Source organism: Dendrobates tinctorius, unplaced genomic scaffold (genome assembly GCF_039654945.1).
Source record: "Dendrobates tinctorius isolate UK_male_01 unplaced genomic scaffold, ASM3965494v1 ptg000079l, whole genome shotgun sequence".
In the NCBI taxonomy this organism is placed as follows: domain Eukaryota; kingdom Metazoa; phylum Chordata; class Amphibia; order Anura; family Dendrobatidae; genus Dendrobates; species Dendrobates tinctorius.
Window position 1 is genome coordinate 20,045,543 of NW_027361747.1, and position 13,578 is coordinate 20,059,120.

The window sequence follows — 13,578 nt, forward strand, 5'->3', positions numbered from 1 at the left end:
AGTCCCAATTATAGGGGCAGGAGCCTGTCCCCACCGCCAGGCATCACTAACAATGGTGGGCGGCCATCTGATGCCCCCATGGCCCGAGGGAGCAGGAAGGTACAAAGATCCCGCGCAGTATAACTAGCCACAACCTGAGGACCCCAGAAGCGCCCCCCAGAGGAGAAGACGAGGCTTCCCACAAGGAGGGAAGTGACCGGGGGCTGCGGACACACACACGGCATCACGTGCTCAGCGCCCCCCACCCTTACCTGTGCTGTAAGCCCACCAGCCCCAGCGTGATGACATGCGGCACGTCCAGCTGTGTGGGCCAGTCCCCCGAGGCGAGGCAGCCGAACACGCCGCACTCCTCCCGGATCCCCAGCTCCTCCAGCTCCATGGTGCGCACACGTGGAGTCCCCGCAGCAGCAAACACTTCCTGGGCGGGGGGCTCAGCAGGCCGGACCGGGGGGCGCTGTAAGGAGGGCGGCGGACTGCACCGTGTGTCCGAGGAAGGAAGGCGCAGAACCGCGGCCGCACCGGAGCGCTCAGAGCAGAAGTGCACGGAGCACCCTCAGCACCGAGGCCATGTGAGAGGAGGGGCGGACCCAGGAGGAGGAGCCAGGGGCGGGGCTGAGCGCGGCCGGTATTGGAGGGGGGGTTTCCCACAAACTAAACTCATCATTTGCAGCACCAGCACAGTGAAGGAGATTTCTGAGCGCTCCTGTAGACATTTCTTGCAGATTTTAATCTCCAGAGCGTTTTTGGAGTCTGCAGCATGTAGCTGCTTTCTGCGTCCTCAGGGTGTATTTCTTGCGGATTGGGCGCTGCGCACATGGGGCACATCATCTTTCTAGACCGCAGCATGTCTATCTTGTGGAGACGCTCCACCTCCGCCATATAAATAACCCAGTCTAAGACCACATGCGGGATCACCGCTCATACAACAGGGGGCGCCGCCAGGAATCCGCTGCCTCCAAAGCGCAAGGATTACGCCCCATGGACACAAACCCTCACAGTGTCACCCATTGAGATGAGTGAGGAGAAAAGTGCACGAAAAACGCTAAAGCATAACTCCCAACTGTCCCCATCCTCGCGGGACAGTCCCGTTTTTGACACCTCCCACCCGGGACGCTATTTTTCCGCATTGCACTGAGCCACCACGCCCCCCCATCCACCGACCCCATCCTCTCCCTCCCAAAGACCCACTGCAGCCTGCAATGATGTGGCTGGACTGTTCTGTGGCTGTGTGCACAGGACCTGTGATGAGGTCATAGGAGGGGAGGAGTCAGGGGTCACATGATCAGGGGCCTCAGTGTATGCAGGGCTCTGCTGTGCTGGTTGGCATGGTGCTGGATGGGGTAAGTTTCTATGTGGGGTCAGGAGGGGTTTACAGTGTGGATGTAGAAGAGCTGTGTGTGTTCGAGGTGTACGGAGCATAGCCACGTGTGTGCGAAGTGGACGGAGCGGAACCGTGTGTGTACGGAGCAGAGCCACATGTGTATGAGGTGTACGGAGTGGAGTTGCATGTGTACAAGGTGTACGGAGCCATATGTGTATGAGGTGTACGGAGAGGAGCCGTATGTGTACGAGGTGTACGGAGGCATGTGTGTATGAGGTGTACAGAGCGAAGCGACGTGTGTATGGGGTGTACGGAGCGGAGCCGCGCGTATACGGTGCGTACGGAGTGGAGTTGCATGTGTACAGAGCGGAGCCGCATGTGTGCGAGGTGTACGGAGCCACTTGTGTATGAGGTGTACGGAGTGGAGTCGTGTGTGTACGGAGCAGAGCCGTGTGTGTATGTGGCACCCCTGAGGCTCAGTCGCCACAGAGGTACTGCACCTCCTCCTGAGGTGTGGTACCCCACCATCCAGGTAAGGTGGAGACTCCTAACCACACTCCAACACCTGCACCCTGCACCACAAAGTAGTGTAGCAAAGCACCTTTGGCGGCTCCCTGCTTGGAGTATAGCAAAGCACCCATTGGTGGCTCCCTGCTTGGAGTATAGCATAGCACCCATTGGTGGCTCCCTGCTTGGAACAGGAAACGTGCTGGGAGGCGGGTGGAGTTAGTATATATTGAAAGAGCGGGAAGTTTTAGGGGTCTTTTGGTAGTCTGAGAGTGAGCAGTCAGCCAGCGAGCGCGGCTGAGTGGATCCCTAGAGAGAGGGATGGATGGAAGTGCTGCAGCAGATCCCAGTGACCTGGGTCTGCTGGCACAGGAAAGGAGAGAGAGAGCGACAAAGACTGAAAGCCTAATTCTCCATAAGAAGGAAAGATTAGTTCGGAACGTGAGGAGAAAAGAGAACAGAGGACTTGGGTTAGAGGAGAACCTTTCCTAAAAGTTCTAAGCGCAAGGCCGGGGCCCGGTCCTCGAGGCTGTACGGATACTAATGGTCCTGCAGCAGACACCGGAGGAATAGAAGTAGTGACCACTTTATTCCCACACAAGACTTGGGGGCACAACAGCAACATAATAGTGAGCCGGGACTCAGGAGCAAGGAGTCCCCGAAGCAGCCTACAGCTGTCTGCCGTACAAGTAGAGTTCATAGGAACATCTGACAGGAGGCACTCCAGTGTAACTCAGTACTGAGAGTACTTCATTCTTAGGCGGTATAAGAGGAGACGTTCAGAGAAAGGCACATGTTGGCGGAGTGTTGGAAAGGAGTGCTTCATCGGGCCTGGAGGTTGACTGAGTCCCTGACCCGGAGGACACGGCACGGAAGCGGGCACCTGTTTGCACAACAGACTGTGAGTAAAGCTTTGGAACTACATGCCCTGGTGTCCTCCACTTATTCCTGCACCAACACTTTCAGCACGGCTACAACTCGGTGCCATCCACTAATGTACACTGTCTGCGCCTATTCCCTGTCTCTTCATTTACTACTCTGCCCTGGGACTACAGCCCTGCCTGTGGAGGGCTACAACATCTTTGCTGCACCACACCATCAGTCCCAGAGGCTCTGCATGCAGCGTCGGCTTAACACCTCCCTTGCCGAACACCACAGGTGGTGTCACGAATCCTTTACAAACTTTATTCCTAACTCTACCCCTTTTACATGGGCGCCCAGGGCCACGGACCGGGTCACCGCTGCTGTGACATTCCCCTCTGAGAGACCGGCCCGCTATCGAGTACCCCACAGCCCTGGGAGGGCGACCCATGTGCAAGGTGTACGGAGCGGAGCCGCGTGTGTACGTGGTGTACCGAACGGAGCCATGTGTGTACGAGGTGTACGGAGCCATGTGTGTATGAGATGTACGGAGCGGAGCCGTGTGTGTACGAGGTGTGCGAAGCGGAGCCGTGTGTGTACAAGGTGTACGGAGTGGAGCCGCGTGTGTACAAGGTGTACAGAGGCACGTGTGTATGAGGTGTTTTGAGCGAAGCCATGTGTGTATGGGGCCGTACGCCCCATACACACGTGGCTTCGCTCTGTACACCTCATACCTCATAGTTGTGGTAAGAAGATTTTATATTTTCAATAAAGCAATTGTTATTTTATCTCCTGGAGACGCTGGAAAATCTTTTTCTATGTTGTGCATGCACTATACACCCGGGTCAGGGTGTTTCCGTGTGTCGGAGGTGTGATAAGGAGTGAAGAGGGGTGAGCAGAAAATTTCCTTTTGTGCATTTCATTAAGACCTTGTATTGACTATCGTTCCCTCAACAATATTACTGTTAAATATCAGTATCCGTTACCCCTTATTTCTGATCTATTCTCCAGAGTTAAAGGTGCTTTCTGGTTTACCAAGCTTGACCTCAGGGGGGCGTATAATCTTATTCACATTAAGCATGGGGATGAATGGAAGACGGCGTTTAATACTCCGGAGGGACATTTTGAGTACCTGGTGATGCATTTTGGGCTCACTAATGCCCCTTCTGTCTTCCTGTGCTTCATGAATGATATTTTCCGGGACTTTGTGGATAAATTTTTGATCATCTATCTGGATGATATTTTGATCTTTCCAGGGATTGGGACGCTCATGTGGTGTCGAGGTAGCTATTTAGGGAGGGCTAAATTAACCCTTCACGGTTGAGCCAGTGATTTCCAAATTATTCCAGTATTGCTAGCAACTCAAATGACCACACGGAGACTGGGGTCTCTGTACGGGAGGATCGAGGCAGATCACTAAGCCCCTTTATTTTAGTCACATCTTTTATAATCTTTTGCTTAATTATGCAAGGTTCTCAAGTACCAATAGCATCATTTCACTTTATAAGCCAATAATATTGCAAGAAAACCGGAAAAGTAGTATAATGGCATATTCTTCAGAGTTTAACATTCCCACCTCCCTTATCTTTGCACCTGATGAGAACAATCTGGTTTCATGACAGCCCATGCCAATTATAAAAATGTATCTTACAGCAACAAAAACGGAGAAACGAAACCTTACATTGAATGGATAAAACGAAACTTCAACTCTGATTTTAGTATTAACCCTTAACATTGGAACATGTTCAGACTGTGTTCTGGATTTTGAGGGAGAATTCCCTGTATGTTAAGGGGTCGAAATGCCGTTTTGGTGTACAGAGTATTTCATTTTTGGGATTTATTTTGTCTCCGTCAACTATTAAAATGGACCCAGCCAAGGTACAGGCCATTTATGATTGGGTTCAGGCCACTTCTTTGAAGGCCCTCCAGAAGTTTTTGGGTTTTGCTAATTTTTATCGGAAATTTATAGCTAATTTTTCTGTTATTGCCAAACCATTGACTGATTTGACTAAGAAGGGTGCTGATGTGCTGAATTGGTCTCCAGAGGCTGTTTCTTCCTTTCAGGAGCTGAAGCGGAGGTTCACTTCTGCTCCGGTTTTGCGGCAACCTGATGTTTCACTCCCGTTTCAGGTAGAGGTGGACGCTTCTGAGATTGGTGCAGGAGCTGTTTTGTCCCAAAAAGATCAGGTAACATCTAAAATGAATCCCTGTGTTTTCTTTTCCCGAAAGTTCTCCCCATCTGAACGCAACTATGATGTGGGGAATCGGGAACTGTTAGCCATGAAATGGGCATTTGAGGAGTGGAGACATTGGTTGGAGGGAGCTAGACATCAAGTCGTGGTCCTCACTGACCACAAGAATTTGATTTACCTTGAGTCGGCCAAATGCTTGAATCCTAGACAGGCTAGGTGGGCCTTGTTTTTCACACGTTTTGATTTTGTGGTCTCTTTTCTTCTGGACACTAAGAATGTCAAGGCAGACGCCCTCTCTAGGAGTTTCTTTGCTGATTCTCCTATTGTGACCAAGCCTGCTACCATCTTAGGTGAGGGGGTAGTTTTTTCTGCCATCTCGCCCGATTTGAGACGTGCTCTGGAAGAGTTTCAGGAGGACAAACCAGAGCGTTGCCCCATTGGAAAATTGTATGTTCCTGACCAGTGGAGGAAGAGAGTAATGTCTGAAGTTCATTGCTCCGCTTTGGCTGGTCATCCAGGTATTTTTGGTCCTAGAGATTTGGTGAGTCCGTCTTTTTGGTGGCCCGCCTTATCTCGTGATGTCAGGAATTTTGTGCAGTCCTGTGGGACTTGCTCCTGGTCTAAACCTTGTTCTCGCTCTAGTGGGTTGTTGATGCCTTTGCCGGTGCCCAGGAGGCCATGGACCCATATTTCAATGGATTTTATTTCTGATCTGCCTGTCTCTCAGAGAATGACTGTTATCTGGGTGATTTGTGATAGATTCTCTAAAATGGTCCATCTTGTACCACTCCCTAAATTGCCATCTTCCTCAGAGTTGGTGCCCTTGTTTTTGCAACAGGTGGTTCCGTTGCATGGGATTCCTGAGAACATTGTATCTGACAGAGGAGTTCAGTTTGTCTTTAGATTTTGGAGGACTTTTTGTTCCAAGCTGGGAATTCAGTTGTCCTTCTCCTCTGTGTTTCACCCTCAGACCAATGGGCAGACGGAGAGAACAAACCAGACTTTGGAGTCTTATTTGAGATGTTTTATCTCTGCTGATCAGGATGATTGGGTCTCATTTTTGCCCTTGGCCGAATTTGCTTTAAATAATAGAGCTAGTTCTGCCACTTTGATGTCACCTTTTTTTTGTAACTTTAGGTTTCATCCTCGATTCTCTTCAGGGCAGGTGGAGTCTTCTTCCTGCCCAAGTGTGACACTGTGGTGGAGAAAATGCACCAGATTTGGGACCAAGTGGTGGATAAGTTGTCTCTCTCCCAGGAAAAGGCCCAGCGGTTTTCCAACCGGCATAGGACCATTGGTCCCCAGTTTAAGATGGGTGATATGGTTTGGTTGTCATCAAAGAATATCTCTATGAAGGTGGCTTCTACAAAGTTTAAACCTAGATTTATTGGACCTTACAAGATTTTGGAGATTCTTAATCCGGTCTCTTTTCGATTGGCTCTTCCTGTTACATTTAAGATCCATAACGTGTTTCATAAGTCTCTGTTGAAGAGGTTTGTTGAGCCAGTAGTTCCTGTGGTGGCACCTCCTGACCCTGTATTGGTTGAAGGTAATGTGGAATATGAGGTTGAGAAGATACTGGATTCTCGTCTGGTTAGACTGAGACTCCAGTATTTGGTTAAGTGGAAGGGTTATGGCCAGGAGGATAATTCTTGGGTCTCTGCATCTGATATTTATGCCGAAAGATTGGTTCGTGCTTTTCATCGAGCCCATCCTGATCAGCCTGGTGGCGTGGATGAGGGTTCGGTGACCCCCTCCTCAAGGGGGAGGTACTGTTGTGAGCTCATTTTCTCGTTCACCTTTGATGTCCGATGAACTCCCTCTGCTCATGAAAGGGGGTGGTGAAACTGATTTGGATGGGAGAAACCTGTCACCTGAACAGGTGGATTGCGATTGGACATCCGGAATCTCTGAGTGGATATAAGGCAGCCGACGCCCTGTAGGGTTGCTGGTGATTTCTCTGCTCTGAGCTCTGGCCTCCAGTTCAGTTCCTGTCTTCTAAAGCTAAGTTTTGCTCTGTTATTGTTCCATGAGATTTTGTCTGATTTGCTTAGTTTTTGTGTTCTGCCAGCCCCGGCTGGGGCTCTGCTGAATTTCCATTTTTGTCCCTGATCGGTTAAATCTCTTTTGCTCTGTCTTCAGATATATCAGAGTGCTGATATAGGGATTTTTGAAGTCTGGTGACTTCAGGGCCGTTTTTCCTATCAGACGTGTTGGGACATTTTTGGTAGGGTTTTTGCAGATTGCAGCCAGCATCTTTTCTGTCCTTTCCTATCTAGTTAGTTGAGCCCCATCGTTTTCTCTGCCTGTCTTTCTGTCTGTGTTTGTGTTTTCATCTGTTTTCACCGACAATAGATGTTGGGGGCTGTCTATTGCTTTGGGGTCTGCTCTGGGGCAGTTTAGATTTCCTCTTTCTTTAGGCTTATTTAGTTCTCCGGCTGTGAAGAGGCGTCTAGGACCACCGTAGGAATGCTCCACGGCTACTGTTAGTTGTTGTGAATAGGATCAGGGGTCTGTAATCCGCTAGATACCAACCTCTCCGGTTTTCTGGACTTAGCTTGCATTTTTGTTTTCTCCTCCTCTGGTGACTCATTCATAACACGCGTGCCTCCGTACACCTCGTACTCACGCGGCTCCACTCCGTACACCTTGTACACACATGGCTCCGCTTCGCACACCTCGTACACACACGGCCCCGCTCCGTACATCTCATGCACACATGGCTCCATACACCTCGTACACACATGGCTCCGCTCGGTACAGCTTTCCGGTCAGCTTCCAGCACATCACTTCCGGTGGACCGTCATGTGCAAGTTTTAAAGTGCTCCTCGGGGCTCCACCATGTACTCCAGAGTCCATGGGAAAAGCCTGCTTTGTATGCCTAGTACACACATGGCTCCGCTCCGTATATCCCGTACACATATGGCTCCACTCCGTACACACACGGCTCCGCTCCTCATACCCCATACACATGGCGGCTCCGCTCCGTACACCAAGAACACACACGACTCCGCTCCGTACACCTCATACACGCGCGGCTCCGCTCTGTACACCTCATACACGTGCGGCTCTGCTCCGTACACACGCAACTCCACTCCGTACGCACCGTATACACGCGGCTCCGCTCCGTACGAGCGGAGCCGCGCGTATACGGTGCGTACGGAGTGGAGTTGCTTGTGTACGGAGCGGAGCCGCACGTGTATGAGGTGTACAGAGCGGAGCCACGCGTGTGTGAGGTGTACGGAGCGGAGTAGTGTGTGTACTTGGTGTACGGAGCGGAGCCGCCATGTGTATGGGGTATGCGGAGCGGAGCCGTGTGTGTACTGAGTGGCGCCATATGTGTACGGGATGTGCGGAGCCAAGTGTGTACGAGGCATACAAAGCAGGCTTTTCCCACGGACTCAGGAGTACATGGTGGAGCCCCGAGGAGCACTTTAAAACTCGCACATGACGGTCCACCGGAAGTGATGTGCTGAATGCTGACCGGAAATGAGGTAACTTCATGAGGAGATTGTGACAGAACCAGGAATGCTTCAGATCCATCACCATGTCCTTCTCCGACAGCAGGATCGCCTTGGAATCGGGGATGCCGGCCATGTGAGCGGATCATGATATGTCCTGCACCAGGAGGCTCAGGTGGGCATTACAATGGGAGCCGGGCTGCTATAGTATTTTTCTAGAATCTTTATTTCTTTCTTTATTTCTTTCTTTCTCTCTCTCTGTTTCTTTCTTTGTCTATTCTTTCTTTCTTTCTTTCTGTTTCGTTCTGTTCTTTCTTTCTCATTCTCTGTTCTGTCTTTCGCTCTCTTTCTTTCTCTCTCTTATTTCTTTCTCTCTAATCTTTCTTTTTTTCTTTCTCTCTCTCTCTCTGGACTTTCTTTCTGTCTCTGTTCTGTATTTCCCCTCTTTCTTTCTTTCTTTCTTTACTTCTTTCTTTCTCTCTCTGTTCTTTCTCTGTCTCTCTCTATTCTTTCTTTCCCCTCTTTCTTTCTCTCTATCTCTGTTCTTTCTTTCCCCTCTTTCTTTCTTTCTCTGTTTTTTTTCTCTTTCTCTTTCTCTCTGTTCTTTCTTCCCCTCTTTCTCTCTATCGCTCTGTTCTTTCTTTCTCTCTTTCTGTTCTTTTTTTTTCTCTTTCTTCCTCTCTGTTCTTTCTTTCCCCTCTTTCTTTCTCTCTCTGTTCTTTCTTTCTTTCGCTCTCCCTCTGTTCATTTTTTCTGTCCCCTCTTTTCTCTCTCTCTGTTCTTTCTTTCTCTCTCTCTGTTCTTTCTTTTTTTCTTTCCCCTCTTTCTTTCTTTCTGTTCTTTTTCGCTCTCTGTTCTTTCTTTCCCCTCTTTCTTGGTGATAGAACTGAAGCATTCCCTTAAGTGCCTCCATGATTCCGTCACAATCTCCTTCCGAAATTACCTAATTTCCGGTCAGCTTCTAGCACGTCACTTCTGGTGGAACGTTAAATGTGTGAATTTTAAAGTGCTCCTCGCGGCTCCACCGTGTACTCCTGTGTCTGTCAGAAAAGTAAGCTCCCAGCTGGGGCAGTGGGGAAGACTCTCTCTCAAAAACGGGACTGTCCCGCTGGGAGGTATGAATGCTCCCCACCATACACCTTGTACACGTATGGCTCCGCACACCTCATACACACGGTTCTGCTTTTTATGCCTCGTACACACATGGCTCCGCTCTGTACACCTCGTACACACGCGGCTCGTACACACGCGGCTCGTACACATCTCCGCTCCGTAACCTTGTACACATCTCTGCTCCGTACACCTCGTACACATCTCTGCTCCGTACACCACGCACATGCACGGCTCCGCTCCGTACACCCTGTACACGCGCGGCTCCACTCCGTACACCCTGTACACGCGCAGCTCTGCTCCGTACACCTCACACACGCGCGGCTCCGGTCCGTACACCTCGCAAACACATGGCTCCGCTCCGTACACCTTATACACACATGGCTCTACTCCGTACACCTTATACACGTGCGGCTACACTCCATAGACCTCACACACGCGGCTCCGTTCCGTACACCTCGTACACGCGCGGCTCCGTTCCGTACACCTCGTACACGCGCGGCTCCGTTCTGTACACCTCGTTCATGCACGGCTCCGTTCCGTACACCTCGTGCACGCCCTGCTCCGTTCCATACATCCTGTACACACGTGGCTCCATTCCGTACATCCTGTCCACGCGCAGCTCCGCTCTGTACACCCTGTACATGCGCGGCTCCGCTCCGTACACCCTGTACACACGCGGCTCCGTTCCGTACACCCTGTACACGTGCGGCTCTGCTCCATACACCTTATACACATGCGGCTCCGTTCCGTACACCCTGTACACGCGCGGCTCTGCTCCATTACACCTCACACACAAGCGGCTCCGCACTGTACACCTTGTAGACACAAGGCTCTGCTCTGTACACCTCGCACACGCGTGGCTCTGCGTCGTACACCTCACACGCGCGGCTCCACTCTGTACTGTCACGTCCACCATGTCTGTTTGTCTCAAGAACTCCTGGAGCGATGTGCATGCGCATGCTTTGTCTGCTGTCCTGCATGTCCCCTAGAGCAGTGTGCACACTCACCTCATGTCTGAGCTACAGGATGCCTGCGTTTCTGCTCTGCCTTCTGTGATCTTCTCATCATGTCTGGAGTCCTTGATCATGTGACATTTCTTAAGATCCTGCACTGTCTGGTTCTGCAATCATCTCGTCATGTCTAGAATCCCGGATCATGTGTTCTTCCTAGGATCCTGCACTGGTTGGTTCGGTGATCATCTCGTCATGTCTGAAACCCTGATCATGTGACGTTTCCTAAGATCCTGCACTGTCTTGTTCTGCTATCATCTCGTCATGTCTAGAATCCCGGAAGTGCTCCCCTGGTCCTGACCTGGAGGAGGAGGTGCTATGCCCTATATCAGGCCGCCTCTTCCTATGTTCAGTGCCTGATTATTGTGTTGCTTCCCTGCAAGGCTCTGGGTCTGTGGGGTTGCTCCCTCTATTCTGTGCCCTTGTACTTTGCTCTGTAGTGCGTCTCTGCACACGCTCCGTGCTCGTATTCCGCCTCTTGTCTTGTGCCATGTCTTGTGTTGTCTCTCGTGCCATGTTTGTCTTTGCCTTGCTTTGCCTTGTAGTCCTTCTGCTGTTCTTTGTCTTAGTCTGTTTTGCTATGTCTCGCCTTAGCTATGCTTTGACTTGTAGTCCTTCCTTTGTTCTCTGCCTCGCCTGTTTTGCCATGTCTTGCTTTTGCTATGCTTTGACTTGTAGTCCTCCCTGTGTTCTCTGCCTTGCTATTCCTTGCTTTGTGTTCCTCCCTATGGTCTCAGTCTTTGCTTGCTCTGCCTCGCTCTCTCCTATGGTGCTCTGTAGTGCTCCCTTTGGATAAATAATTTTAGGCTTACTGTGCGCTGCTGAGATCAGGATAAAGTCACCACATGAGAGACTTTTAAATTCTTTATTCCCAACGCGTTTTGAAATGAAAAAACATTTCTTCCTCAGGGGATGACAAGTGGTGAATAGATACAGCCTTCTCTGGTTAAATACATAAAATGTTTGAATTTAGGCGCCAAAAACCACATGGGATGAAAGGACAGATGTCAGAGTTCAGGGGTTAATGGAGCGTAAAAAACTTTTTACAATTGTTCATATTATTTAACCATTATACTTTCTTGATTTTCATTTACAGATAATATAAAAATCTTTATTACAAATATTAAAAGAAGAAAAAAAGAGAAAAAAGAAAAAAAGAGTAAAAATGGAACGAACCCATTGAAAAATTATATGTATATATCTCATGGTCCAGAGCCTATACCATTCGGACAGAGCGGAATTCGTTTGAAAAAGGAGGCTGCAAACGTCAGATGAGGGGAAAAAAATGAAGAAATATTAAAACTGTGTATATAATAAAATATCTTTTAATAAAAATGTAAATGTGTTTAAAATATGTATAAAAATTGTGTAATAAAATTGCGTTGGATCGATAATTGTTTAAAAGAATTTCTTTCTGTATTAGTTTAGAAATAAATTTCTAGTGAAAATGTCAAAATGATTGATAGGTACATGACACAAGGAGCGGACCTACAAAAAAGAACTCAAGAGTTACCATACGAGAACGGGTTCGTATCCTGGAAGGGAAACACACTTGAGACAACATAATTTCTTTAAAAGAAAAATGAGAATAATTAAAATTAGATTAATAAATTAGTAAAAGCGCTCTACCAGAAGAAAAAACAATTATGCGTAAAATTCTCTCTCAATGTATTCCAAAAATTTGTTAAAAGAAATAAATATTTAAAAAGAGAAGGTTAAAGGAAAACTTCTGTGATTTCGTTAAGACCATTTGGCTTCAATGTATTTAGTCTATAGATCCAAAAAATCTCCTTACGATTCAGTTGTCCCATTCTGTCAGGGTGATCGCTGGGTATATGTTCAATGGGACTTATTTTTAACCCATTATAGTTTTTCCCATGCTTCAGTGCAAAATGCCTGGACAAGCCATGTTGCATAAAGCCTATTTTGATATTATGTCTGTGGGAATTAACCCTTCGGTGTAAAGGCTGGGTTGTTCTTCCCACATATTGTTTTTTGCAATCGCATTCTATTACATATATCACAAATTCTGTAGTACAATTTAAAAAACTTCTAATGGGAAAGCATTCTTTAGTGAAAGTGGATTCAAAGGATTTTACTTTATGGGAAATGATACCGCAACATAAGCAATTCCTTTTACCACATTTATATATCCCTATTACTGAATTTAAGGGAGAGGAAAATGGTTTTATTCTGATACGGCTTGGAGCAATTATATTTTTGATGGTCGGTGCTCTACGAAAGGTGATGCCAGGAATCTTCGGGAGAATTTTACATAAAATTGGATCATTTAAAAGAACATGCCAATTGCGTGTCAGAATTTCTCTAATTTTAATGTTCTCAGCACAGAATTGTGTGATAAAATTTCCTGTGAACCTCTTATTATCGGTTATTGTTCTCTTGGTTCCATAAATTAGTGAGTTCTGGGACAGACTCTTACTGGTGTTATAGGCATCTTTTACCAATCCCTCGGGATATTTCTTAGCCTTAAATCTATTCCTCAATATTTCAGCTTGATTTTTGAAATCCCTCGTGTCAGTGCAATTTTTTCTGATTCTTTTGTATTGGTTTGCCGGTATATTTTTTAACCATTTGCTGTAATGACTGCTACTGAAAGGAATATAACTATTTGTATCAACATGTTTAAAAAAAGTTTTCGTTGAAATATTATTGCTCTGAATAAAAATAGTAATATCTAAAAAATTAATAGTAGAGGAATTATATGATGAGGAAAAGGACAGACCCCAGGAATTGTTATTCATATCCATGATAAATTCATCAATATCATTCTTGGAATTATCCCACACAAAAAACAAATCATCTATGAATCTCTTGTAAGTAATGATATTGTTATAAAATTTAGATTTAAAAATATAAAAATCCTCGAATGCCCCCATGAAGATATTTGCTTTTGTAGGTGCGACCTGGGACCCCATCGCAGTCCCAAGCCGCTGGTGATACAGGCTTCCATCAAAGGTAAAATAATTATTTTTTAAAATAAATTCCATCCCTTTTAGTAAAAACTTTTTTTGCATAGGTGATAATCTCTTATCTTTCACTAAAACCTTATTAAAACAAGCCAGTCCTAAATCATGAGGAATATTGGAGTATAG

General features: G+C 47.5%; 1 protein-coding gene across 1 annotated transcript in view; it reads right to left on the reverse strand.

The window, feature by feature from the left end:
* LOC141096782 (amidophosphoribosyltransferase-like) overlaps window positions 1-624 on the reverse strand; it is a 33,297-nt gene extending 32,673 nt beyond the window's left edge. Inside the window, exon 1 of the mRNA XM_073583588.1 lies at window positions 252-624. Coding sequence (XP_073439689.1) covers window positions 252-379 — 128 coding nt within the window. The 5' untranslated portion in view covers window positions 380-624. The remainder of the gene's footprint in view (window positions 1-251) is intronic.
* Between the last annotated feature and the right edge of the window lie 12,954 nt (window positions 625-13,578).